We start from the raw sequence: 25,759 nt of genomic DNA on the forward strand, positions 1-25,759 counted from the left end.
TAATACCATAAAATGTACATCTAGAGTAAAAAATAATCTTTGTGGCTATCCATCCCTGTCTTACAGATGGTATAGAGACTGTGTGTCATCAAATACATACTTGAAAAGTTGCTCCTGAAGATGATTCTCTATTTATCTGCATGTATTCATGTCAGTAGGGTTTTTAATTTAACATTTTATATCCACTCCAATAGTAATAACAACAGTAGCTAAAAGCAACTGAGCATATAAGTAACTTAGTATAAATGGAGTTTCCTTTTGAGATTCAGATACATTGCATTCATCAGGTATGATTGCTGTTAATATTTGAAGAAGTGAAAAAGTGGGGCTTTAAATATTATATTTATTTAACCCCTCAATATTTAAATATATATTTCTAAAACATAAGAAACCAATAATTGCACAAGAATAACATCACATCTAAAACTGGTAATTCCTTAATTCCTTCTTATACAAAGTTCAGTCTCATAACTTCTTATATTCTTTGGTTTGTTCAAATAAGAACACGGAAAAGAATCACATATAGTAGGAACTGACAAATGTATTCTCTAAAGAGCCAGATACTAAATATTTGATGCTCTGCAAGCCATATGCTCTCAACTGTAACTATTCATCTCTGCTCTTTTACTGCAAAAGTGTGTATAGATAAGCCACAGATGAACAGGCATAGCTGAGCTACAAAAATGTATTTTCAAAAGCAAGTGGCAGGCTAGATTTGATTCAGGGACTATACAGTTCATCTCCCCTTGGGATATGGCTGCTAGGTCATATGTTTCTGTATTAGTCTCTTTAAAAATGTAGGCCTAGTCTTCTGATTGTTCTCTGACTCATTCTATTTGTTGAAGGAATGAACTGAATTTTTTCCTGTAGTCTAATCCTGATTTTGCCATTACATGGCAAATGGCAAATGCCATGGTTCCCAGTTAATTTAATACATTCCTCTGTTTTTGTATTTCCTGGGGACTGAAATTCATTCCACAGCCTTCAGATTTGGTCAGATAACCTGATCAGAGGTTTCATTGCATTTTCACTAGGCATCTTCATTCCAAACCTAATGCTCCTAGGTACACCGATTTCGTTTACTCACAAGGCCTCTTTTAAAAGAGGTAGTATGATTTTGGGTGTGGTGTGCCATGTTTGCAATCACTAGCCTGTGGGGAAACTGAGGCAGGAGGATGAAGAGGTCAAGGCCAGTTTGGGATAATAGCAAGGCTCTGTCTCAGGTGGACAAACGAATACACAAAAGTTCTAGTTTGCAAGCGATAAATGCTCAGGCTAACTTTTTGTTGCTAGTTCAGCACACAGATGGAAAGTTTTATTAAAAAGCAGGAGTTGTTATTTTTAAGGCATTCATCTATGAGGAATTTTTTTAGGTCAAGCATGTGTTTGAAAGAATTTTAAGCTTTGTTTTATCTATACCTAATACATGTTTGTATAAGGCAACTGCACAAATGTGATAAACTGGAGCTCATTATCAGCAATTTCTCTTTTAAGTTCTTGTTAAACAAATTGGAATTAAAAAGGGAAAGCCCATGCAAAAGGCTCCAAATCTCTGTTTTGGATATCTGAACACAGTTTGATATAAATAATATTCTCCCAGATAGACTGATTGCTGACCTTAGATATGACTGAAAAAAAGCTTTATTTGGGAAGTGCATGGTTCTTTTTGCAACTAAAATAGGTCAGCTATTTCTTGCTGAATTAAGAACTATATTACTTTCTTTTTTAAATGCTTATACATTTTAGACTCATAGAGAAGATTAGCTTACATTAGGGAATTATAAGTATACATAAAGTTGTGTCAGATTGAAAATCTTTTATTTTCATCCTCTTTTTATCAACAAATTGATTTTTATTTGACTTCAGAAGGAACACAGATGTCTGAAAGAAAAATGCTGCCCGAGGTACACAGCAGAACATTCAACTTTATCTGTTCTAACTTCTAAAATCTTTCATGTAGAAATTTTATTTACTTTGGAAACAACAGGTTTCTAATGTATTTTAAATGATTTGTATCATATCTTCAATTCAGGTTTCACTAATCTTTATCAATATTCTAAAAGTACTATTCAATTATAATATCTTGGTTACTATATCTAAAAACATGCTGATGAGTTAGGAGAAATGCATTTCTTTAAAAAGCAATTAAAATCTGAAACAACTTTAAATGTACTTCTGACACTAAATGTGGCTTTTTCTTTTCAATAAAAGTATTTTAGAATGTAAAAAAAACATACATCTTGAGTAAATATCATATGTAATTCAAACTTATTAATATTTTGTGATATATTACTTCATTTACATTATATTTTAAACTACTACACTGGAAGGGTGTCATATGTGTGCCTGTTTTGTATTTATAATTTTTTTCAAATTATAGATATGGATTTCTTTTCCTTGCATATTTTACATTCTGTTTAACACAACATTATACTTTCAGATTACATCACAAAATACATGAAGACCTGTTAATCTAACTAATATAGAATATTCATTTTGAATACCTATTTCTGATTTTAAGCTATGAAACCATTGTTAAAAAACACAATTTTCAGGTCTTCTTTATGCAGTAGACTGTATCTCAGAAGGAGATCTACATATTAAATTTTGTCATTAATTTTGTCATTAATTTTGTTATTAATTCAATTTTACTTCAGATCACTAACATCTGATAATGTTGTCAAATCAATTTATAAAAGTATTATATCAATGTAAAACATTTTATTGTTTTTTTTTTTTTTTTTTTTTTGGGAAAAGACATTTTTTATTTTTCATTTGCAATGTTGCAAACAAGTAGCATTAAATTTATATATTAAACATAATTATCATTTCTGTGGCCTTTAAATGTGCAGATACAATAAACTATAATTTTACATGAAATATCAAAGAGCAGGATTCTTATAATATTTTTTTTTTTAATTGTATTTTATTTTATTTGAGAACATACTGTACAGAGGGGCAACAATTACATGGGCAGGATAATGCATACATTTCTTACCAAGCATTGCAGCCTCCTCCTTTGTTTACCCTTCACTTCCCTTCCCCGCCTCCCCCCTCCCCCCACCCAATTTTACCCCCCTCCCCCCACCCAATTATACCCCCCTCCCCCCCCACACCGAAATTGTAAAGCTGGTTTTGACATGACATTTTGTACTTCTCATTGTTGCAACAGGTCCACCTGAATCCTTAAACGACTTGTTTGTCCCCATCTCCTCCACATGTTATACTAACATCAAATATAGTGAAAGCGGGGGTTACACTGTGGGGGAGGGACATACAAAGCAACAAAGAAATAATCTTATAAATGCATTAGAAACACATGCATGAAAGAAACGAAAACATTAAAATACATATTTAAGGTTTCATTTTCCTAACATCACATTATCTGGCCTTTTCCGCTTGACTCATACCTATACTAGATATTGCAAATAAGGGAAACCATGGGACCTATGCTTCTTTGGGCCTGGCTTACTTCACTTAATATAATTTTTTCCAAACCTTTCCATTTCCTAACAAATGGGGAAATGTCATTCTTTCTGATGGAGGCATAGAATTCCATTGTGTATATATACCACATTTTCTTGATCCATTCATCTACTGAGGGGCATCTGGGTTGGTTCCATATCTTAGCTATGGTAAATAATGCTGCAATAAACATAGTTGTGCTGGTAGCTTTAGTGTGGTCTTGTTTGTAAACATTTGGGTAAATGCCCAAAAGTGGGATTGCTGGATCATAGGGGAGATCTATGTGAAGTCTTTTGAGGAACCTCCATACTGCTTTCCAAAGTGGTTGAACAAGTTTACATTCCCACCAACAATGAAGTAAGGTTCCTTTCAGTCCACATCCCCTCCAGCATCTGTTGTTATTAGAGTTCTTGATTTTTGCTGTTCTAACTGGAGTGAGGTGATATCTCAATGTTGTTTTGATTTGCATTTCTTTTATGGCTAGGGATGTTGAACATTTCTTCATGTGTCTATTGGCCATCCTTCTTTCTTCTTCAGAGAAGCTTCTCTTTAAGTCTTTCGCCCACTTATTTATTGGGCAGTTGTTTCTTTGAGGATTTGTTGTTGGGTGGTTTAATTTTTTGAGTTCCAAGTATATTTTAGATATGAGACCCTTGTCCGTTGTATGGCTAGTAAAGATCTTCTCCCAATCGGTGGGCTTTCTATTGATCTTGCCAGCTATGTCATTTGCCCTGCAGAAGCTCTGCAACCTTATGCAATCCCATTTGTCCAACCTTTCTTTGATTTGTTGTGCTTCCGGGTCTCTATTCAGAAAATTTCGACCTGAGCCAAGGAGACCTAGGGTTTCTCCTATTCCATCCTGTAATGTTTTCAGAGTGTCTGCTTTGAGTTCAAGGTCTTTGATCCATTTGGAGTTGATTCTGGTGCAGGGTGATATATAAGGATCTAGCTTTAGTTTTCTACATGTAGTTAACCAATTTTGCCAGCACCATTTACTGAAGAGGCTGTCTTTCTTCCATTCTATTGTTTTAGCTTCCTTATCGAAGATTAGATGGCTATAGGTCTGTAGGTTCATTTCTGGGTTTTCAATTCTATTCCATTGGTCCTGAGGTCTGTTCTTATGCCAATACCAAGCTGTTTTGATTACTATGGCTTTATAGTAGAGTTTGAAATTTGGTATTGATATTCCTCCAGCAGTGTTCTTTCCGTTGAGGAGCGTTTTTGCTATTCGGGGTCTTTTATTGTTCCATATGAATTTTTGGATTGCCTCCTCTATTTCCTTGAAGAATGAGGGTGGAATTTTGATAGGTATCGCATTGAATTTGTAGATAGCCTTGGGAAGTATTGCCATTTTCACGATGTTAATCTTGCCAATCCAGGAGCATGGGAGGTTTTGCCATTTTTTAAGTTCTGTGTTGATTTCCTTTTTCAAGATTTTAAAGTTTTCATCATAGAGGTCCTTCACTTCTTTGGTTAAGTTAATTCCTAAGTATTTTATTTTTTGTGGGGCTATTACAAATGGAGTTGCTTTCCTAATTTCAGCCACACATTTCTCATTGTTGGCATATAGAAAAGCCATTGATTTTTGGGGGTTAATTTTATAACCTGCTACTTTGCCAAAGTTTTGAATCAGCTTGAGTAGTTTGGGAGTGGAGTCTATGGGATTCTTTAAATACAAGATCATGTCATCTGCAAAGAGGGAAAGTTTTATTTCTTCTTTCCCTATTTGGATCCCCTTTATGTCTGCATCTTGCCTTATTGCTGTAGCTAGGCATTCTAATACTAGATTGAAGAGAAGTGGAGAGAGTGGGCATCCTTGTCTTGTTCCTGAGTTAAGAGGAAATGGCTTTAGTTTTTCACCATTGAGTATAATGCTGGCTGTAGGTTTGTCATATACAGCCTTTATTGTATTGAGGAATGTTCCATGGATTCCTAATTTTTCCAGAACCTTCATCATAAAGGGGTGTTGGATCTTGTCAAATGCTTTTTCTGCATCTATTGAGATAACCATGTGGTTCTTATTCTTGCTCCTGTTGATGTGATGAATAATATTAATTGATTTGCGTATATTGAACCAGCTTTGCATCCCTGAAATGAATCCTGTTTGATCATGGTGTATGATTTTTTGGATGAATTGTTGAAGTCGATTGGCCAAAATTTTGTTGAGAAGTTTTGCATCAATGTTCATCAAAGAAATGGGTCTATAGTTTTCTTTCTTTGATGAGTCCCTGCCTGGTTTTGGGATGAGGGTTATGATGGCTTCATAGAATGTGTTCGGTAGTGAGCTTTCTCTTTCAATTTCATTGAAGAGTTGGAGGAGTATTGGTGTGAGCTCTGCTTTGAAGGCCTTGTAAAATTCCGCTGTAAAACCATCTGGTCCTGGACTTTTCTTAGCTGGGAGGTCTCTTATTGCTGTTTCTATTTCAATGCTTGATATGGGCCTGTTAAGCTGGTTTAACTCATCTTGGTTTAGTTTTGGCATGTCAATATTTGCTAGGAAAAGGTCCATTTCTGTCAAGTTCTCAAACTTATTAGCATAAAGTTTTGAGAAGTATTCCCTTATAATGTTCTGAATCTTGGTTGTTTCCGTGGTGATGTTTCCATTCTCAACTCTGAGTTTATTAATTTGGGTGTGCTCTCTCCTTTTTCTGATAAGGTTTGCTAAGGGTCTGTCAATTTTGTTAAGTTTTTCGAAGAACCAACTCTTTGTTTTGTTGATTCTTTCTATAGTTTTTTTGGATTCTAATTCATTTAATTCTGATTTAATTTTGATTATTTCTTTCCGTCTACTGGATTGGGGTTTATCTTGCTGCTCTTTTTCAAGGAGGTTTAGATGTGTCATTAAATTGTTAGTTTCCGATCTCTCCAATTTGTTGATGTAGGAGCTCAGAGCTATAAACTTTCCTCTGAGTACTGCCTTTGCTGTGTCCCAGAGGAGCTGGTAATTTGTGTGTTCATTTTTGTTGAATAGCATGAACATTTGAATTTCCTTTCTAATCTCTTCCATGACCCACTCATGATTCAGCAGTGTGTTGTTCAGCCTCCATGTGATACCGGACTTTCTTTGGTGGCTTTTGGTGTTGAGTTCTAATTTTATTCCCTTGTGGTCAGAGAGAATGCAAGGTATAACTTCAATGTTTCTGAATTTAGACAAGTTTGCTTTGTGGCCTAAAATGTGGTCTATTTTAGAAAACGTTCCATGTGCTGCTGAGAAGAACGTGTATTCTGATGCTGCTGGGTGAAATGTTCGGTAAATGTCTGTTAAGTCTAGTTGATCTATGCAGCTGTTTAGATCTGCGGTTTCTCTGTTGAGTTTTTGCCGAGTTGATCTATCTAGTGGGGAGAGTGGTGTGTTAAAATCCCCAACGATTAATGTCTTTGGATCTATCTGGGATTTGAGGGAAAGTAGTGTTTCTTTGATAAATTTGGGTGCTCCATTGTTTGGCGAATAGATATTTAGAATTGTAATATCCTCCTGAAGGAGAAATCCTTTAATTAGTATGTAGCGACCTTCTTTATCTCTTCTCACGAATTTTAATTTGAAGTCTATTTTATCTGATATTAGGATTGCAACTCCCGCCTGTTTATGAGGGCCGTTTGCTTGGTAGATTTTGTTCCAGCCTTTAACCCTGAAAATATGTTTGTTTTTACGAGCAAGATGTGACTCCTGCAGGCAGCAGATAGAAGGGTCTTGTTTTTTAATCCAACTAGACAGTCTATGTCGCTTAATTGGAGAGTTCAGTCCGTTAACGTTAAGAGATAGGACTGAGAGGTATTTGGGAGTTCCTGCCATGTTATCCACCTTCTTGGGGGCTGTGAAAACTGGGTTCTTCCTAAGGTTCTTGGATTCTCAGTTTGTGTGCAATTTCTTGGCCTTTGTTGCGTTCTTGTTGGTTTTCTATGTGTAGGACATCTTTAAGAATCTTTTGCAGGGCTGGTTTGGTGGAGATGTATTGTTTCAATTTTTCTTTGCTATGGAAGGTTTTTATTTGGCCTTCAGTTATGAAGGAGAGTTTAGCTGGGTACAGTATTCTTGGTTGATAGTTGTTTGTTTTTAGGGCATGGCATACGTCATTCCAGGCTCTTCTTGCTTTGATTGTCTCTGCTGAGAAATCTGAGGTAATTCTAATTGGTTTCCCTTTATAGGTGATTAACCTTTTCTCCTTGACAGCTTTAAGGATCTTTTCCTTGGTCTGGGTTGATCCTGTGTGGATTATAATGTGACAGTGAGATGTCCTATTCTGGTCTGGTCTATTTGGGGTTCTAAAAGCTTCTTGTATCTGAATAGGCCTATCTTTTTGTATGTTTGGGAAGTTCTCTGCTAGGATCCTGTTAAACAAATTTCCTAGACCATTAACTTCTGTTTCTAGGTGCTCCTCTACACCCATTATCCTTAAATTGGGCCTTCTGATGGTGTCCTCCAGGTGTTGGATAGACCTATCATATTTCTTGGACTTGTCTTGGATGGTTGTATGTTCTTTCTCTATAATATCTAGGCTGTCTTCAATCCCTGAGATTCGATCTTCTGCATGGTCTAACCTGCTGTCAAGACTCTCTACTTTGTTTTTTATCTCTTTTCCTTCTAATTGGTCAGCTTTGATGGCTTCAAGTTCTTTGTTGAAGCTCTGTTTTAGGTCTTGTATGAATTTCTTTACTTCCTTAATTTGGTGTTCAGTGTTTGTTCTCAAATCACTTAGTTGATTGGTTATGGTTTCTTTGGACTCCCATTCCTTCTGTTGGGTTCCATTCAGCATTCCCTTTGTGGTCTCCCTGACTTCCTTCAGCTCTTTGTTAATGGATTCCATGAATGTCTTTAGTGATCTTTGTGTATTCTCTACCTGGTCTCTTAATTCGTGAATTACTCTTTGATTAGTTTCCTCCCTTCTGTGGGATTCCTGCAGTTCTCTTTGAGTGTTCTCTGCCTGCTCACGCCATTCCTCCCTTTCTCTTTGAGTATTCTCAAGTTGTTCACGCAAATCCTGTATCTGTTTTTGAGAAGCTTCCTCACGCTTATGATATTCCTGTATAAACTTCTGGGATGCCTCCTCTCTCTCCCTATCACGCTCATACAGAGTCCTTTGTACATTGTCAAACTTCTCATTTATCATGTTTGCTATTAGTGTTTGTAGAGCTATTTGGGAACTCTCCTCTGGATTATTCTTTATCTGTTCTAATCCCTGATTATCAAGGTTGGGAATTGAGATACCCGAATTTGCCATTTTTCTTGTGTTTTTCCGGCTTACTCGGCCCATTTGAGATAAAGATTGCACCAGTTTTGTGCTAGAACACTATCTTAAGGCAACCATCAACCAAAGTTTGCATTTGTACAGTCAATAGTCTACAGATACAATCTAGTTCAACAGATACATCTATTCAACATCAAACGACTATATGTTAAAGGACTTCGAACCGCAGAAAAGAATTTGGAAAACCAGAAATTATTAGGATTAGTGAGAGATGTGGGTAAAAAATCGGAATAGATTGGTGTTGGGAGGCACAAGGAGAGTTAACTATGTCCTAATCACAGTGCAGGAAATGGGTTGGGTAGGATGCAAGTAGAGAGAGAGGGAAAAAGAAGAGACGGAAAGGGGAATAAAGAGAGACCAGAAAAAGAATAGAAACGTAAAAATTAATGTTATTATAGAGGTTAAAAGACCATCTATTTAGAGAGGAATGTGAATATGTTCAGAGAAGGGGAGGGACATTGAGGAGATGTGAAAAGCTTTAAGGGAGAAGAAAAGATCAGAAGTTCAGTAGAGCTAGATAAAAAACAAAAAGATAATTAAGAAAGAAAGAAAAAGAGAAAGAAGACAAGAAAAGAAAGGAAAACTCTCATTCACGTAATTCTGAAATAAAAATTATAAGATGAGAAAAAAAAAGTTACTGGAAAACAATTATTTTTTCAGAAGAGGCAAAAATTAAAGATTAATAAAAGTTTTAGAAGGGAAAAAATTTATATACATATATATATATATATATATATAAGGTAACAAAAAACAAAAAACAAGCAAAAAAAAAAGAAAAGAAGAAGAAGAAGAAAAAAAAAAAAAAAAGAAAAAAAGAAAAAAAAAGTCTTTTGATTTTTTTTTTTTTTTTTTTTTTTTGGGGGGGGGAGGAGTGGGAAGAATCCTGTATCTCCCTTTTATCTGCAACCAGTCTCTTGGAGTCTCTGGTCAGCTTGAGGTCCTGTGGCTTGATTGGTTTCTTAAGTCGATTGGTTGGAAGAGGCAGAAAAATGCTCTGCTTTACCCAAAATTTTGAGATCCCCCTCCCAGGTTAGTTTTCTGGGAGGGTGGTCTGCTTTGAGAGTCACAAAAGAGGGGGATGTGGTGATGAGGCTAGGTTCTGGGTAGCGTTGAGGCCTTTCAACAAACAGTAGCTTTTCCCTGGGGCTTTTTTGTGATAAAGCTCACAGCGCCCAGCCTGGAGCCATTCTCAGGGTTTCTGTTTTTCAATTGATTGTGGTGGCTGCTAGAGGGAGGGGCAGCCTCTGGCTCTGGTTACCCAGTGAGGTTAGGCTGGCGCCTGAGCTGGGTGACTTTTCCCTGGATGGAGCTGAGTCTGGCAGGTCACTTCGGCGTTAAGTTCTTGTGACCTGCTAAATGACTCATTTTATTCCAAGGCCTGAGCTGGAGCTAGCAGCAACTCCGAGCTTTGTCGGTATCCAAGATGGAGATCACTGGTGCTGGGGGGGGGAGGGGTGGCCTTCCTTCCTCTGCTCCCTGAGGAGTGAGGATGTCGGGCTTGTACTCACGTCGAGTCTTGGATCCTGGGTCGTCTCTGGTGCCGAGTCTTGGATCCTGGGTCGTCTCTGGTCTGCAAGCTGCAGGGTGAAGATGTCCGCTCTTTGTTGATTCTTGCTGGTGTTGAGTAGAATCCGCTCGCCAGCTGCGTCTGGCTCCTTCGTCCCGGACTCTCTGTGTGAGCGCTCAGGTATGGCCCCCGGCTGTGGTCTCTGCCGCTTGCGACCCTGTCGCCGCCGCCGCCGCCGTGGCGGCTGCTGGTGATCACTCGGTGCTTCTTTTTGCCTTGGCTTCACCTCTCTTGTCTAACTCTCTGTCCTGTGATGGCACACTTGGTGTGATTCTCTGGCTTAGGACTGTTCACTGGAACTCTAAAGCTGCTTTCTATGCGAGAGCTTGTTCAGATTCCAGCTTCTCCTCCGCCATCTTCCCGGAACTCCCATTTTATTGTTTTTGTAGCAATTCTCAGGCTGAGAATAATTTGTTTAAATATGATTGTCAGATTTACTTTTCTATCAAATTACCTCTTCATACACTTAAATTCATTTTTCCATTTGATCATCTTTTCTCCTTTCTGTTGTGTATTTCCTTCTATTTTATGACTTATTGCCAATTTGTTATAAAAGTTATAGTTTTGTGAAGGCAATACTTTAAACTTGTTTATTATGCAAGCAACTAAAATATACTGCTGTAAAGAAATGTTCTCCTCTTATGAGATAAAGGAGGTGTGGAGACGGAAATATACTAATAGAGGAAAGTGATTTTTTTTAGTACAATATCCCAGTGGCATAGGATTGAGAATTAAATCTAGCATCTTGTTTTGCTTTGTTTTAAATATGAAAATACTGTGGGCCCTTAGAAAATAAATACACGGTCAGTATATGCAATCTATTAAGTTCTATAACTATTAACTAATGTATCAACTCTGAAAAATTATATTCAAAATAAATAGAAAAATAAGTGATTATGCCAGAAGACATAGCAAAATAGCTATGATAAGATACTTCTCTCCAAAAAGAAAAATAAATGCAGAATCTTAATTTTAGTCAATTGATAAAAAAAATCCCAGATAAAACCCATTTGATCAGTTTTTAGAAACTTTTGGTATATATATAATTATATATAAACAATTTTCTTCAAAATCTAAGAAAATAACATTCAAATGGAAACAACTGATAAAAGGTTACCAAGAAGGGGGAAAAACCTTCCTCAGTCACTGTGGGGTTGATAGGAAGGCATTAAGATTGTCCTATATCACCTATTATGACTGTACTGAGGTGATATACATACCAACTGTAGAAGACAAATGAATATAAAATAGTATCAGTGAGATGCAAAGAACTGAAGATTATTCATTAATATTGGAGTTAATTTTCTTACTTAAATCAGACCTCAAGGCTTCACTGATTGGCTGCTGGCTTTTCAGTGATGGTGGCCTGGCCATTTCATCTCTCTGACCCTAAATGCCCTCCCTCTTTCCTAAACACAAGTGATAATTAGAAAATAAAATGATGCAACAAAATACATATTAATAGTTATTTTAAATGAAGACTACATGTAAAACATTTAAAGGACAGAGATCTATGAAAGGTTTAGAAGGATGTTTGATACACAAATCTGCTAAATAACCCCCCTAGGATAATAACTAGTATATTAATCTTTGTTAAGTGGAATTTCCTCCTCTGTCTGCCATATGATTAGGCTGGAAATTGAATCAGTACTTTATGTGTGTGTGCAAATGCCACACATATGTGTACATAAATAAACTTTGAATTACTGACCACTTAGAAAACTTCATCATTCAAAATTAAAAATGTTCTCCAAGTACTTCTTGGTGATACATTAGTACTTATTATATTAGTCAATATTTAAACAAAGTAGGACAAAGAAAGATTGAACTTTAAAAGCAGAAAGAACAAAAGCTTATTTTGTGTTAAAATATGTTAAGATTTAAAAATACACATTTTAATTGAAGTACGATTTATATATAGTACAAAGCACAGATCTTAATCTCACGGATGAATTGTGATAATCACACACACACACACACACACACACACACACACACACACACACACACACACACACACACACACACACACACACACACAAACTACACTCCAATCTGCCAGTTCCCTCCCTCTTCTATGAATATTCTGATCGCTTTCTGAAGCTTCTCACTATATATTAGCTTTGCCTATTTAGGTCCTCATAGAAGTGAAATTATGCCATGTATATTCTCTTGTGTTTGCCTTATTTTACTTAGCATTTTGTTCTTTCATTTACTTTTTGGATTTATCTGTGATGTGTCATTGGTTTAATATATTTTATAGCTGAGTAGAATTACACTATACATTTATGATGAATTATTTATTATTTAAGCAGTAAACAACATTATGAACAATGAATGTTCACGTCTGAATTATTTTTCTCCTTTTTTGGGGGTGGTACTGAGTTTTGAACTCTGGGCCTTGCATTTGAGTGTGCTAATACTTGAGCTATGTCCTCCGCCCTTTTTGTTTCCCTATTTTTCAGGTAAGATCTTGAAACTTCTTCCCGAACTAGCTCTCCTACTACCTACTTGGCTTGTTCTGTAAGAAAGGGTCTCACATACAAGAAATGGAAGTAATGAGTAAATGCAGTCATTATATCCCATGTACATTATGGAAAAAACTGAAATACGTAACTTGAAGGTAGGGATGGGAGAGGGAAATTGGTGAGAACAATGGAAGGGGTGACAGTGATCAAGATGTATTGTTCTCATAAACTGACATATGGAATTGTAACCACTTTCTACAACCACTTAATAATAAGATGGAAAAAAAAAGTGTCATGGACTTTCCTGCCCTGGCTAGCTTCAAACCATGATCCTTAGATGGCCAGCCTCCTGAGCAAATAGGAGTACAGACATGAGCCACAAAGACTCAGTCTAAAAACCTATATTTTAACACTTGAATGATTGATTAACTGACATGGTTTCTGGATTTAAAGGTTAGAAGTTTTGCAAAGAAACCTACAGATGTTTTAATTTCAAAATAAAATTTGGAGTGGGATAAAAATCAGAGCGTTAACATATTTTCTTCTTTACATGTAACTTGACTTATAAAATTGTAACCTTGTACAACTATTAAATAATAACATTTAAAATATATAAATATATTTTTAATGAAAAGGTCTCAGTAACTTTCTGCTCTAGCTGGGTTATAGCTATGGTCCTCCAATATTCACATTTCAAGAACCTAGATTACATGTGGTTGGCACTGCACTCAGCTAACATATGATTCCTTATATAAATGCTGCTGTTGAATATAAAATGCCATTTGGTAAGTGTATGACCAGCTTTTTGAGAAACTGCTCATCTGTTTTACATTCCCATGTGCAATTTATGAATTTAGGTTACTAAATTTGGTCACTGCTATTACCAAACTTGTTATCTTCAGTCTTTTAAAATTAAGCAATTGCAGTAATCATTCAGTTCATTTCTCAGTACTGTCCTTGTTTTTCACATCTATTTAAATATTTCTTTTTTGGAAGAATTGTTCAAATATTTGTCATTTTTTTAGATCAACTTGTTGATCCTCTCCCAACTGAATAATCTCAAATAAGTCTAAAATCAACTGGCTAAATGTGTGTGGATATATTTCAGGATAGTCTATACAATAGATTTTTAGAAAATTCCTTAGTTTTCCATCGTCATGGTCATGTTGACTGTAAACAGATTGTTCTGTCTCTATCTTTCCAAGAGTAGTTGCCTTACTGTGATGACTATGAACCTCAGTATTCTGCTCAATACGAATGAGAAAGAATATTTCATATTAATCCTGGGTAAAGTATTCAATCTCCCATGACAGAGTATGATGTTTGTCGGTTCTTCATACGTGCATTTTACCATGTTGAAAAGTTTTCTATTTAAATTTAATATACAGTTTAAAAATATGGATGAGTGATGAATTGAACAAGGGCCATTGCTGCATATACTGAGATCATATGGGTTTTGTTTGTTAATAAAGTGAATTATATACATTCCGGTTGGTTATTGGGTACTATTCATGTTACATGTTGGTGGGATTCCATTTCCTAATATTTACTAAAGGTCTTCATTTTTATATTCATGAGAAATATTAGTCTACTTTTTGTTTGACTTTTTATTGTAGTTGTCTAATTTTGAGACTAAGTTAATACTGGCTCCCTGAAATGAGTTAGGAAATATTCCCTATATTCTAAAGGGTTTTAAGAGAATAATATAATTTCTTCATGTGACCTTGAAATCTTTGTGAGAAGGTTTATATCTGTAAATATAATTTATTTGGTTAACTTAGTTAACTTTGGCTTTCTATTTCTTCCTGAGTCACTTTGATATCTAGCATCTTTAAATAAATGTGTGTTTAAATTGCTGAGATAACTGAGAATGATTTTTGTATTTGTATTTATGTTATAATAACTTTATCAGTATATATACATATATGCATATATACATTGATTTTACCTTGAACTTTCCTATTTTCCCTTTACTATTCTCATCAAAAAAATCTTTTAACATAGTAATAATAATTTGATCTTGTCTGATAATTCTATTATTTCTGCCACTACCTGTTCTATTACTATTAATTTTTTCTCAAGGCTGTAGTTTATATATTCTTGGATTTTTATATGTCTAGTAATTTCTGCAAGACATTAATGATGTATTGTTGAGTTTCTGTAAGTACTCTGTTGTTTGAGCAGGTAGTTAATCAGCTGTGTTTCAGAGATATTCTTTCAAGGACTGCTTCATCTGCTTATATTTATACAACTACAAAGCTGTCAAATTCAATATATCCAAACTCAATTACATCTATCCACAAACTTCCTTTGAGTATTTTCAATCATATTAATTTTTACATACTTTAGTTTTATATTTGTTGGTTCATTATTTTTTTCTCTCCTTCACAGTCTTCTTCAGAATCCTTTGAAATATAACTTTTATTTACAATGAATAGAGGCCCAAATACACAGTCTTTTATATTCTAAACCCTATGCCCTATAGCGTTCCTTCTTACTCACACTCATCATCGATAAGCAAGTTACTGCCTCTCTGAACTTTATTGGTAATGGACATCTTGGAATAACTCTATTACTAATCATACTATCAGCTTTCTGCAGTTAAGAAAATCTGAAGAATTCATAAGGCTATATTTGCTAAACTTCCTCCTGGCAGGTTCTGAGTATGCTATAGGTTTCATTAAGCCAAACCCCTTCAGTGAAACAGCGGACAGTGCATCACAGGCTTCTACCAGCCATTAGGATCTCACTTTTCTGGGTCCTAAGATTAGATTTTGGATTCACCAGTTGGTTTCCTGATGGCAAAGGTCCTTTGGTAACCTAATTCTACTGTGTGGCTGTGGGAGTTACTCATGAAAGTTCAGCCTGGAGGCTCTTTTCTCAACTCTTATCAAAATTCCATTTTTATTTATGAATCTTTCTGCTTCACCTGGCTACACTGTGTTTCCAGAGACAGTACTTTACTCCTGCTTACAGTTTAAAATGCTGAGTCATAAATTTCTTTCCTCTAAAAATACTAAGTAGTTGAAGAGCTTTTAAAAGGATTGGGCAAATTCATGTGAAGCATTTAACACACATTAACACCTATAAAAATCTATTTGTTGTTTGATGAGTTACTATCCTTCTTACATTTTTAGTTGCTATATTTTAAAGGGAGTTAGCCATCAGAACACCTCAGTTAGAATTTCTGCTTTAACATTTTACAATCTGCAACACTGTGTAAACTGCTTATATATTCTAAGATTAGATTTCTTGTTAACTATAAACGGGGTAAAATGTATAAACACTTCATGATGTTACTATGAAAATTTAAGAGGAATGTGTAAGCAAAATTTGTATTTTTGTACTTACTGTTAAACATATAATTGAATTCAGTTAAATTTATTTTTTATATTGCTTTCAGTTGACTTTTCTCTCATTTACTTGCTTTAGGAATATGCTACCTGCTGAGGGAATTGTAAAGCCTTTCACATAAACATGGCTTTGGTGTGACCAATGGAACATTTGGCAAACTATATAAGTAAGACCAGGTGGCTGGACTTTGAAGATTTTCTGATAGTATCTTTCTGAAATCTTGATAGGAACTAATACTATTCCAATACACGATGGTATATGCTGGAAGACTCAGCTGGATGGGAGGCAGAGCTAGAAAGACTAAAATCCAAACTGGGTCTAGGGAACAGACTGTGTGAGGCTATCTGAGGTATGGCTCAAGTGACAGAGCACCTGCCTGGTAGCATCAAGTTCTTCAGCTCATGTCCCAATACTGCCAACCATATGATAGTCACATACCCTAGAATTGAGAAATGACTAAAATATCAGCCTGGAAAGAAAAAATTGGAAGGAATAAATGAGTAAATAAGTGGGAAAAAGGGAAGTTTGTAGTTACATTAATTATATTAACTAAATATAAATGAGAACTACAGTTTTTAATTATGTGTACCTGATTGATGGCTTCAAGATCATCAGTAAAGCTGTTAATTTCTGATAGAAGTAGAGGTACAATAGATTTTCTCAACAGGCTGCAACTTCCCAGGATTACCAGACTCTTACAGATATAATGTTGTACCTGAAACTAAAGATATACAATTAGTGAGTTTTTACTCTCTAGCTAGTCAAGGCAAGTCAAAGTGTATTTAATGGGCAATTTTCTAGACTTCACTAATATACACACTGTATAAAGTATGAAAATGTCAATATGATTCCAGGCTAGTATCAAACAAAATCGTGAAATAAACAAATAAATAACAATATAGAAACTAAGGTTTTTTTGTCAAAGCTCATAGAACTCAGAAATGTTATATACCACAGTAGACAATTTGCCCCATGAAAGTTAAAATGTGTTTGTGACTTTAACTAAGCATTACTATCCCACAATATTGTGAAATTTGGGAAATTATGTAATCACTTAATCACAATAGAGAATTTGTAAAAAAAAGAAACTAAGGTTTTATATAGTAGTTAAACTTTGAAGTAAATGACAGTGCTAAAAGGGAAGTTTTACCTAAATAGTTAAAGATAATATAATGGTTTAGAAGCAGAAAGAATAAGGAAGATAATGGGAAAAGACATGTAAACCCTTATTAAATAGAGCAGAGGTCAGGTAGTTGTATAAATGGGTAGCTAGATAAGTCAATGGATACAAAATGTATAAGGAGAAGTTTGAAGGCACCTGGGAGATCTATGGGTTTTCTGAGTCACAATGCCACTTGGAAAAGGATTGGCCACAATCCTTATTTGCCACAAGTTAACAGAGAGAAGCTTAACAATGAGAAAAAATTCTGACATTATTTTTATGTGGAGACAACAAAAATACATTAGATGAATTTACAATTATACTAATACAGTAAGATAAATGAATTTACAATTAATACAGTTATAACTATTAGCAGTAAGACCATTTGAACACTAATCACACTAAGGTGTGTAAAACTCTTGGATGAAATTTCATTCACCTGTCCATTACATTGTTAGGAGAAAGGAGGCTTCAAGAAGAATTTCAAAACACACAGAAATGGTCATATACTTTGTTATGCCCTTATAACCATACTGGAGAGACATTACTTTTAAGACTAATAATTGTAATTAAAACTAGACAATGCTGCCCCTGTGTCCTTTAGCATGAATAATTAATCATAGATAGTTCTCAAATTGAGAATTTAATAGTATATATTAATTGTATTGTAATTTAAAGGCCAGTCAATTATAATAAGGAAATGAACAGATTATAGCATTTAAGACAAATATCTATTATACATCTGGACCAGCATTACTAGCATGCATGAGAATATTATTTACATTCTAAATCAACTTAATGGTGAAAGCACAAGTTATTACCATAAGAATCATAGATATTTATTTATCATTATTTCTCAGTGATAAAATTAACTAAGATTCACATCTTCTATAACCTTGTAGCTCCACTTATTAGATTTCTGATTTTTACAACATCATCATGTTTGCACCTCAAAAAACGGTTCTTCTCTAAGTTCTTTTTTACTTAATAAATAATTCTTTAGGCAGAATTTAAGCAGAAGGTCAAAGAAAAACAAAAAACCTGAGAGTGGCAAGGAAGTGATGATGTAAAGAAGGGGTCAGGTTTCCAGAGCCTAATAAATCTAGTCTGAAATCCCAGCTTTACTACTTAGGAGTTTTTAATCTCAGCTCTCACATTTGTACAATACCAAGGGCATTACCTCCCTAGAATTTACACAGAACAATTAGCACTGTAGCTGAACATTCTGTAAACATAATAATAATACGGCCTCTATATGTCTTACATCATAACTTACACTTGTTCTTTCGTAAATGCTGTGCAGATCATTAAAGAAGCTGGTATGGAGGTTGTTAGGTGGTTGTTAGGTAAGTATAGTACTGGAATGGAAACTATGGAAGGACTCAATAACCAAATCAGTATTCTTACATCTTGGGAGAGTGGAGTCCTAGAAATAATTTTCTCCAGATTTTTCTGTAGTTTGGCACTTAGATATCAGTTGAATTCTGCTGATCAGAAGAACTCATTTGAGCCCTTGACTTACAATTGCATTAGGGAAAGAGAAGTAGGCCCTGGTTGTGCATATTGATACAGGCTATAGATCTGACTCAACAGCTGGTTCAGAGACCAATTGTTTGTGCAAGTTACAAATCGTAGCAGAAGTCCCAGCTGTTGGGGAGCTAGTCCTGAAAACTGAACCTGACCCAAGGGGAGTCTCTTTGCTCTTTATGATCATCTGTAGGCTTCAGAGAGCACCATGCCACTTTAAAGTTCTGAAATATGCAGGGGTAGCAATTCCTACCACATGCACAATTAATTTGTCCAAATGAACTTCTCAGATGATAGAAGGATCTTTTAGAAGGGATGCAAATTATCATAAATCTAATAAACTTTTCAATTACATAGTGATTACATAGGGGTTTTCATTTACATAGTGATGTTCCAGATGAAACTGCTTTCTAGGAGGGAGACGGATCAACATTGTTCCTGATACTTGTTGGAAAGTGTTTTTGTTTTTTGTCTTTTTCTTTCTTTGGTACTGGAGATTGAATGCAGGATGTTGCACTTGGTAGGCAAGTGCTTTGCCACTGACTTACATCCAGCTTGTTGGAAAGTTTTAATCTGCAAGGTTTTAACTGTTAAATAAAGCAGACAAAAGAGCTGGGCGCTGGTGGCTCATTCCTGTAAGCCTAGCTACTCTGAAGGCTGAGATCTGAGGAATGGGGTATGAAGACAGCTGGGGCAGGAAAACTCAAAAAAGCTGGAAGTGGCCTTGGATCAAGTTGGTAGAATGCTATCCTTGAGCACAAAGAGGGAAGGCCCGGTGCCCAGGTCCAGAATTCAAGCGCTAAGGCCAGCAAATGAAACAAAACAAAACAAAAACAAGAACAGCAGGAAAATAAAGGTTTTCATACACCTAGTAAGCAGCACTATGCCCTTTCTGTCCTACTTAAGGCTGTTATCAACTTGTTTCCTCCTTAGCATTATTTTGTTCAAGAAGATATGAATTATCGAACATTCTATAGAAAATCATGTTCTGTATAATCTGAGCCTATCAGGACGATATGGCAAGTGATGTGAAAGCCCTGGCTAAATAATTGCATGCTAGAAAGTAGAAAATAAGTCATAGAAATTAGGGTCCAATACATATGGGAAGTTTGGGGCTCTGATGTATACTGCAATATACAAGCATCTTTTCCTTTTATGGGGGTCGGTCGTAGGGCCTGAACTCGGTCTGGGTGCTGTCCTGCAGCTTTTCAGTTCAAGGCTAGTGCTCTACCACTTGAGCCACAGCACCACTTCCGGCTTTTTCTGTTTAAGTGGTGCTGAGGAATCGAACCCAGGGTCTCATGCATGTGAGTCAAGCACTCTACCACTGAGACTCCTTCCCAGACCTACAAGTAACTTTATTATGCATTTTTCTATTAGTGATAGAAAGGATCCTCTAAAGGCTTTTGTGGATATTTAAGGGAATATTCTATTTAGCTTACCATTTGAATATAAATTTTGAGTAAAACATAAGACTTTAAAATTTACCAATGACCTAGAGCAGCACAAGACACTCTCTAATGGAAAGACTGTAACCTGAAGGCTTAAATAGCTTTGACACTTGGGCTTTGTGAAAAGCCAGATCAACGTGGAGCTGATGGGCATATTACATGTAGCCTAGGACTTGCCCATCCCAGTAAGAAAACCACAAAGGAGGTGTTTAGAACAATGCTATCTATTTCCATTTCCTTATAAGTAATTATTTGTACTTTTATAAAAAAGAATCCCTAAGCTCTGCTTATGCACCTTTGAGGGACTAGTCTCAGGACTTCAAGTGACTCTATACTCACAGTCATTCAGACTGTTATCTAAAATCAGGTGTGTATAATACTCCATCCTTAAGTAATCAACAAGTAGCTAGCCTATACACAAACTGGCAATAAGTAGAAACTGAAAGAAGTATATATTGCTTCCTCAGTTGGTACTTATAATTCTAACCAGGAGACTCCACCTCAGAAAGATAGGTACTATCCAATGGGAGGAAGTTCATTTCCAAACCAGTGGTAAGAATATGATGTGGGGGAAGGGAAGCGTGGGGAGAGGGGAAGGGATAGTGGGACAACAAAGAAGGGAAGGGGTAATAATGATCCACAAGTAATGTACTCACTGCCTTACTCATGTAACTGTAACCCCTCTGTACAACATCTTAACAAATAAAATAAAACAAAAAGGAAAAATGAATAGGATGTGTTTTCCCTTACAGGTTGCATAATCAATCAAGACTACAGACCATAGATTAAATATGCCAGCCTCTCTAGTTGCATAGTGCTTAGCCTTTATTTTAATGCTTAAATAACTTGAAGAAAATTTTGCGAACCAAGGGTTAGAATATGTAGAACTTGGACATTGAGTGAATGCTCAAATCCTCTATTCAAGTACTCAACAGTCTGTAACAATGAGTCCAATGTAACAAAGTTATATGCTATTTTATGATTATTTATGTAACTGTAGCCCATTAAAAACAAAAGTAAAATGATATATATTTAAAACATTTGCTACCTACTAAGCACTTATCCACATTTGAGCTAATGACAATGTGCAGAAGAATCCAAAAATAGTAAGAGCAATTGAGCACCATAAAGGATGTGATTCACATTCACTACAAGACATCCTGTGTGAACTTGGACCTGGATAGTCAGGGATTACTTTCAGACTTTGTCATTTTGGAAGTCCTTATTAATTTTCATAACAACCTGCACTACAAGCAAGCTGATGAGTAGGGAAAAGAGACATAGAACCAAAGGGACAGATGGCATCAACCATAAATGTGCAACTCCTTTTTGAAAGCATCCAGACTTTTGTCTTAAACATTCTATATTATTTTTAATGAATATGCATGAGTTGTATAAATCAAGAACAACAAAAAAATAAATAAAACCTGTGCTTAAAACAAGAAAAGAAGCAAATCCTAGGGAGACTTGGCATCTGGGAAGCTAGAAAATACAAAATTATCGAAAGTCTTCATACAGTGCCACATGCAAGCCTATAAACTTCCTTAAACAAGCTAACATCTGGCAGTTATCAAACACAGTATCACATACAAATTTGAGAAGTCATGTTGGCCCTGACGACCACAATAGGAAGCAGGAGACGAAACATTCAGAGAAGTGTTAACCAGAACTAACCACACTTCCAGCAAACCTGCCTGGGTGAGGGAGCCTTCAGGGCCACAGGCGTCCAGGATGGAGCAGTGCCTCTGTCTATACTGTGGAACAAAAGTTGCTTTACAAAGATCCTAAGATCTGAGTCCAACAATGTGAAGGAAAAGGCTCCCAATTCAATTGAATAAGTCCTAAGAAACAATGTTCAAAGGCTGTCACACATATGGGTATACTATATAGACATAAATATACTAAAAATAATTATTTTCTTTGTTTACTAAGTAAATACATTACTTGTAGATGTTTCTGTGAAAATACTAACTTAACAACAAAATGAAGCCTTAAATTTTCATTCTATTATTTCCAAAATGTTATAGCAAAATATATATTAGCTGATAATTTTGTATTCAGCAGAATTAGCTTTCAAGAACAAAGAGAATGCATTTGTATTAGCTTAACAATAACAAAACTACATTGATGGGGCAAATAGTCAGCCCCTGGAGCATATTACCTTATGCATTGAACAGGCCTGGTTCCCTTTGTTTATATCAGCTTATTTAAAGATTCTTAAAAGTTCTTCTGTATTGCAATTTGCAGCAAAACAAGGTTTATCCCAATGTGGCTATTTATCGGGTGGGTCAGCAAAATGACACAGGGTACAACGAGGAAGGGAAAACCACACAGAGAAAAAGCTTAGGACCCTGGAGAGCTCACAATAAAAGGAAAATTCAGGCAGCACATGGAAAAATAAATGAAGAAAGAAAAGCAGGTGGTGAAAGACCTGGTGAAAATTTGAAAAGTTTTGAAGAAAACAAAACAAATTTGAGGAACTGATCCTTTAAGTTCTAAGTGTAGGAATAATCAGTAAAAGATCCGAAAGATGAACTAGGAGGACTTCTTCAGTTCAAAAAAAATCAGCACACTAAAATCCATTCCAAGCTATATCTAGGAAACATTTAATTGAAAAAAAGAGGATAAAAGTTATAGCATGAAAGTAAAAAAGAGTGTTTATCTTTTTATAGAGAGAGGTGTCATGAAGAATCATGGTGGATATGTTTTATTTTTTTGACCTGGAGGTGCTATTACATATGTCTTCATTTCCCAGTCCTGTGTGTGTTTGTGTGTGTGTGTGTGTAAGAGAGAGAGAGGGGGAGAGAGAGAGAGACAGAGACAGAGACAGAGACAGAGAGACAGAGAGAGGGGGAAAGAAAGAGAGAAAGAGGGAAAGACAGAGACAGAGAGAGAGAAAGAGAGAAACACTTTCTGGAAAAATGTTGCATTTTGCAATTATGGGGATAATTAACAATATAGTCATAGCCAAAGGACATAACAGAAATCAAGACCAGAAAAGAGATAGTTGGTTAAAAAAAAAAAAAAGCAATCCAACAAGATTCTTAGTAGAGGACCCAAGTCTTATGTATATTCTGCAAAGGACATTCCTTGAACAGATAAATTTAAGGAACACAAAAACATAGAAATCCTGTCTAAGAGTGGAATAAAGTAGTAAACTATGGAAAAGACATGCACAGGAGACAAGGACAGATTTGAAGTTAGGGATTTACTCTGCGGTGTGTAGCTAACCAATTCTGCCTTTGTTTGGCTGCAGAACCTTGCAGACATCGTGTCATTTCATTTTGCACATTCCATTGTCCCTTCCCCACCTGGGGGAGCCAAGTAGCAACAGGTAGGGTAGTTAGCTTTAGCCGAAGGTTCAGTAATATCCAAGAATTCACCCAATCCTTGGTTTTTCTACAAATGAGAAAATAAACGGAAAAAAAATGATAGTGATTACAGGAAGAGAAAGTGATTGGTGCTTGTCTCAAGTGTCATGAACTTCTTTGAAGTATTACAGATGAGGTACAGTCAGAGTCTGGAGTCAGAGGCTGGCACAGTGCACGAGAACCAGCCAAAGAAGACCAGGCCAGCCTGGGGAAGTTGTGTCAGGAGGGTGGCATAGAAACGCCTAGAGGTGAATTCCTCCAACTCCCAGGACTTTATTTGATTTTGTTTCACCTTATCTGGGTCATAACTTTCCTTTGGTCTGTGGCTTGATTTCTATCAAGCTGAGGCAGATTTATTGTCCACCTGAGGCCAAAACTAATTTCCAAATGTGCCCTCACTGCATATACACCTGGCACGAAGTTGGTGAGGGCATCTCCCTAATACATTTTATGTCACTTCCATTGAGCCCTTGAAGTATGGGACCAATATTTTATGACCAAGATGTTTTTATTAACACAAAAGGGTTACTACTTCTTTTCTTATTGATATTACAGACTCAGCAGTCCTTTTCTGTAATTTTGAGAGGATACTTTGTTTTGCCCTTGATTTCTACACATTCTAGAGTAATAACAGATCAGTTGTGCCTTGTTCTTAACATTTCTGTAAGCGTTCCATATTCACCTTGAGCTTTATTGTTTCTTCCTCATCCCTACAGCACAATACATGTTGTTATTCTTCCTTCTCTACCATCCCTAGAGGTTTCAACCAGTTTCTTCTTTCTTATATAAATTTAAATAATTATGACGACTACTTAGTTAAAATATTGTTGGCCATTCTTAAACTTTAAACATATCATTTAATTATTACCATTTCAATTTATCATTCAGTATTGTTAAAAAATCATTTCATTTGAATCACTAAGTCAAAACTTCAGAAATTTAAGATTCAAAGATGGATTTCCATTATGGGTTATAGATCCAACTTCAAGAAAAACTTTAATAGATGTAGTCCTATGGGTTCCAATGGTTCAAACCTATAATATTAGCTATCTAGGAGGCAGAAATATGAAGATCATGGCTCAAAGCCAGCCAGAGCAGAAAAGTCGTATGCAATTAACTACCATAATAGCCATAAGTGAAGCTGTAGCTCAATTGATGGAGCACTAGCCTTGAGCAAAAGAAACTCAAGGACAGTGCCCAAGCTTTAAGTTTAAGCCTCAGAAGCAGCCTGCACATGCTCATACACACACACACACACACACACACACACACACACACACACACACACACACACACACACACACACACACACACACACACACAACCCCCAAACAAACAAATAACAGCAATAAAAACCCATAGTCCTCATAACTGAATTCTGTGAGAAGCATTGTAACTCTTGATACCAGTTTGGAACAAAGGTTCAAATTTCAACTTGTCCTGATTAAAGTATTACTATCCTTTGAAGGCATTTTGTGTTTAAGACCATATTACTCACTCAGTAAATCCCCATTACCATTTTTCATACAAATTTAGACTTCACTTGCCATCCAATTAGAGTAAAAATCTAAAATCAACTGGTATTCTATGCAAACCCCAAAATATCACTGAAGTATTGTACAATATTATAGATGGACAAAAGAATGTCCTGTACCTATATCCTTGGAATAGCTAGCTGACTTTATTAAAATGTAAAGTTGTTTTAGAAATGATAGCTAAAGAATTGCAGGCCCATGGTTGCCTGACTTCTTGGTAGACTCTCTTCCTTTCCTCTAAGCACAATGTGACACTGAATTGCCAGCGTCCTGTGTGATTAGGGGTGATGTGTGACTGACTTTCAGAAAATATGTGACGATGTTACACACACCACTGCCAGAGCTCATTACATACTCCCAAATGATTCTGCAAATCTCTCCACCTCTTCCCGCAGATAACTCCAGAAACTTAAAGGACTTTGAAGTCACAGCAAAAAACAATCCAGAATCTCAAAAAAAAACAACAACAACAACACAGAAACCACTGTTTAGAAGGTATGCATAAGGAATAATGCTACATAGCACTCAACCACTCAGATTTAGGGACTCATTAACTTACCCTGGATAATAAGAATCACATATTTGTTCTACTGATGTAAAGAACTAAAACCTA

At 35.9% G+C, this 25,759-nt stretch overlaps 1 protein-coding gene across 4 annotated transcripts in view; it reads right to left on the bottom strand.

The window, feature by feature from the left end:
- Mei4 (meiotic double-stranded break formation protein 4) overlaps positions 1-25,759 on the bottom strand; it is a 236,032-nt gene that overhangs the window by 56,715 nt on the left and 153,558 nt on the right. For all 4 annotated transcript variants that reach the window (XM_070011058.1, XM_070011060.1, XM_070011057.1 and 1 more), the window contains one exon: positions 16,690-16,821. In XM_070011058.1, the coding sequence (XP_069867159.1) occupies positions 16,690-16,821 (132 nt within the window). The remainder of the gene's footprint in view (positions 1-16,689; positions 16,822-25,759) is intronic.

This window comes from Dipodomys merriami, unplaced genomic scaffold (assembly GCF_024711535.1).
Source record: "Dipodomys merriami isolate MVZ:Mamm:240054 unplaced genomic scaffold, mDipMer1.0.p SCAF_8, whole genome shotgun sequence".
NCBI classification, from domain to species: Eukaryota; Metazoa; Chordata; class Mammalia; order Rodentia; family Heteromyidae; genus Dipodomys; species Dipodomys merriami.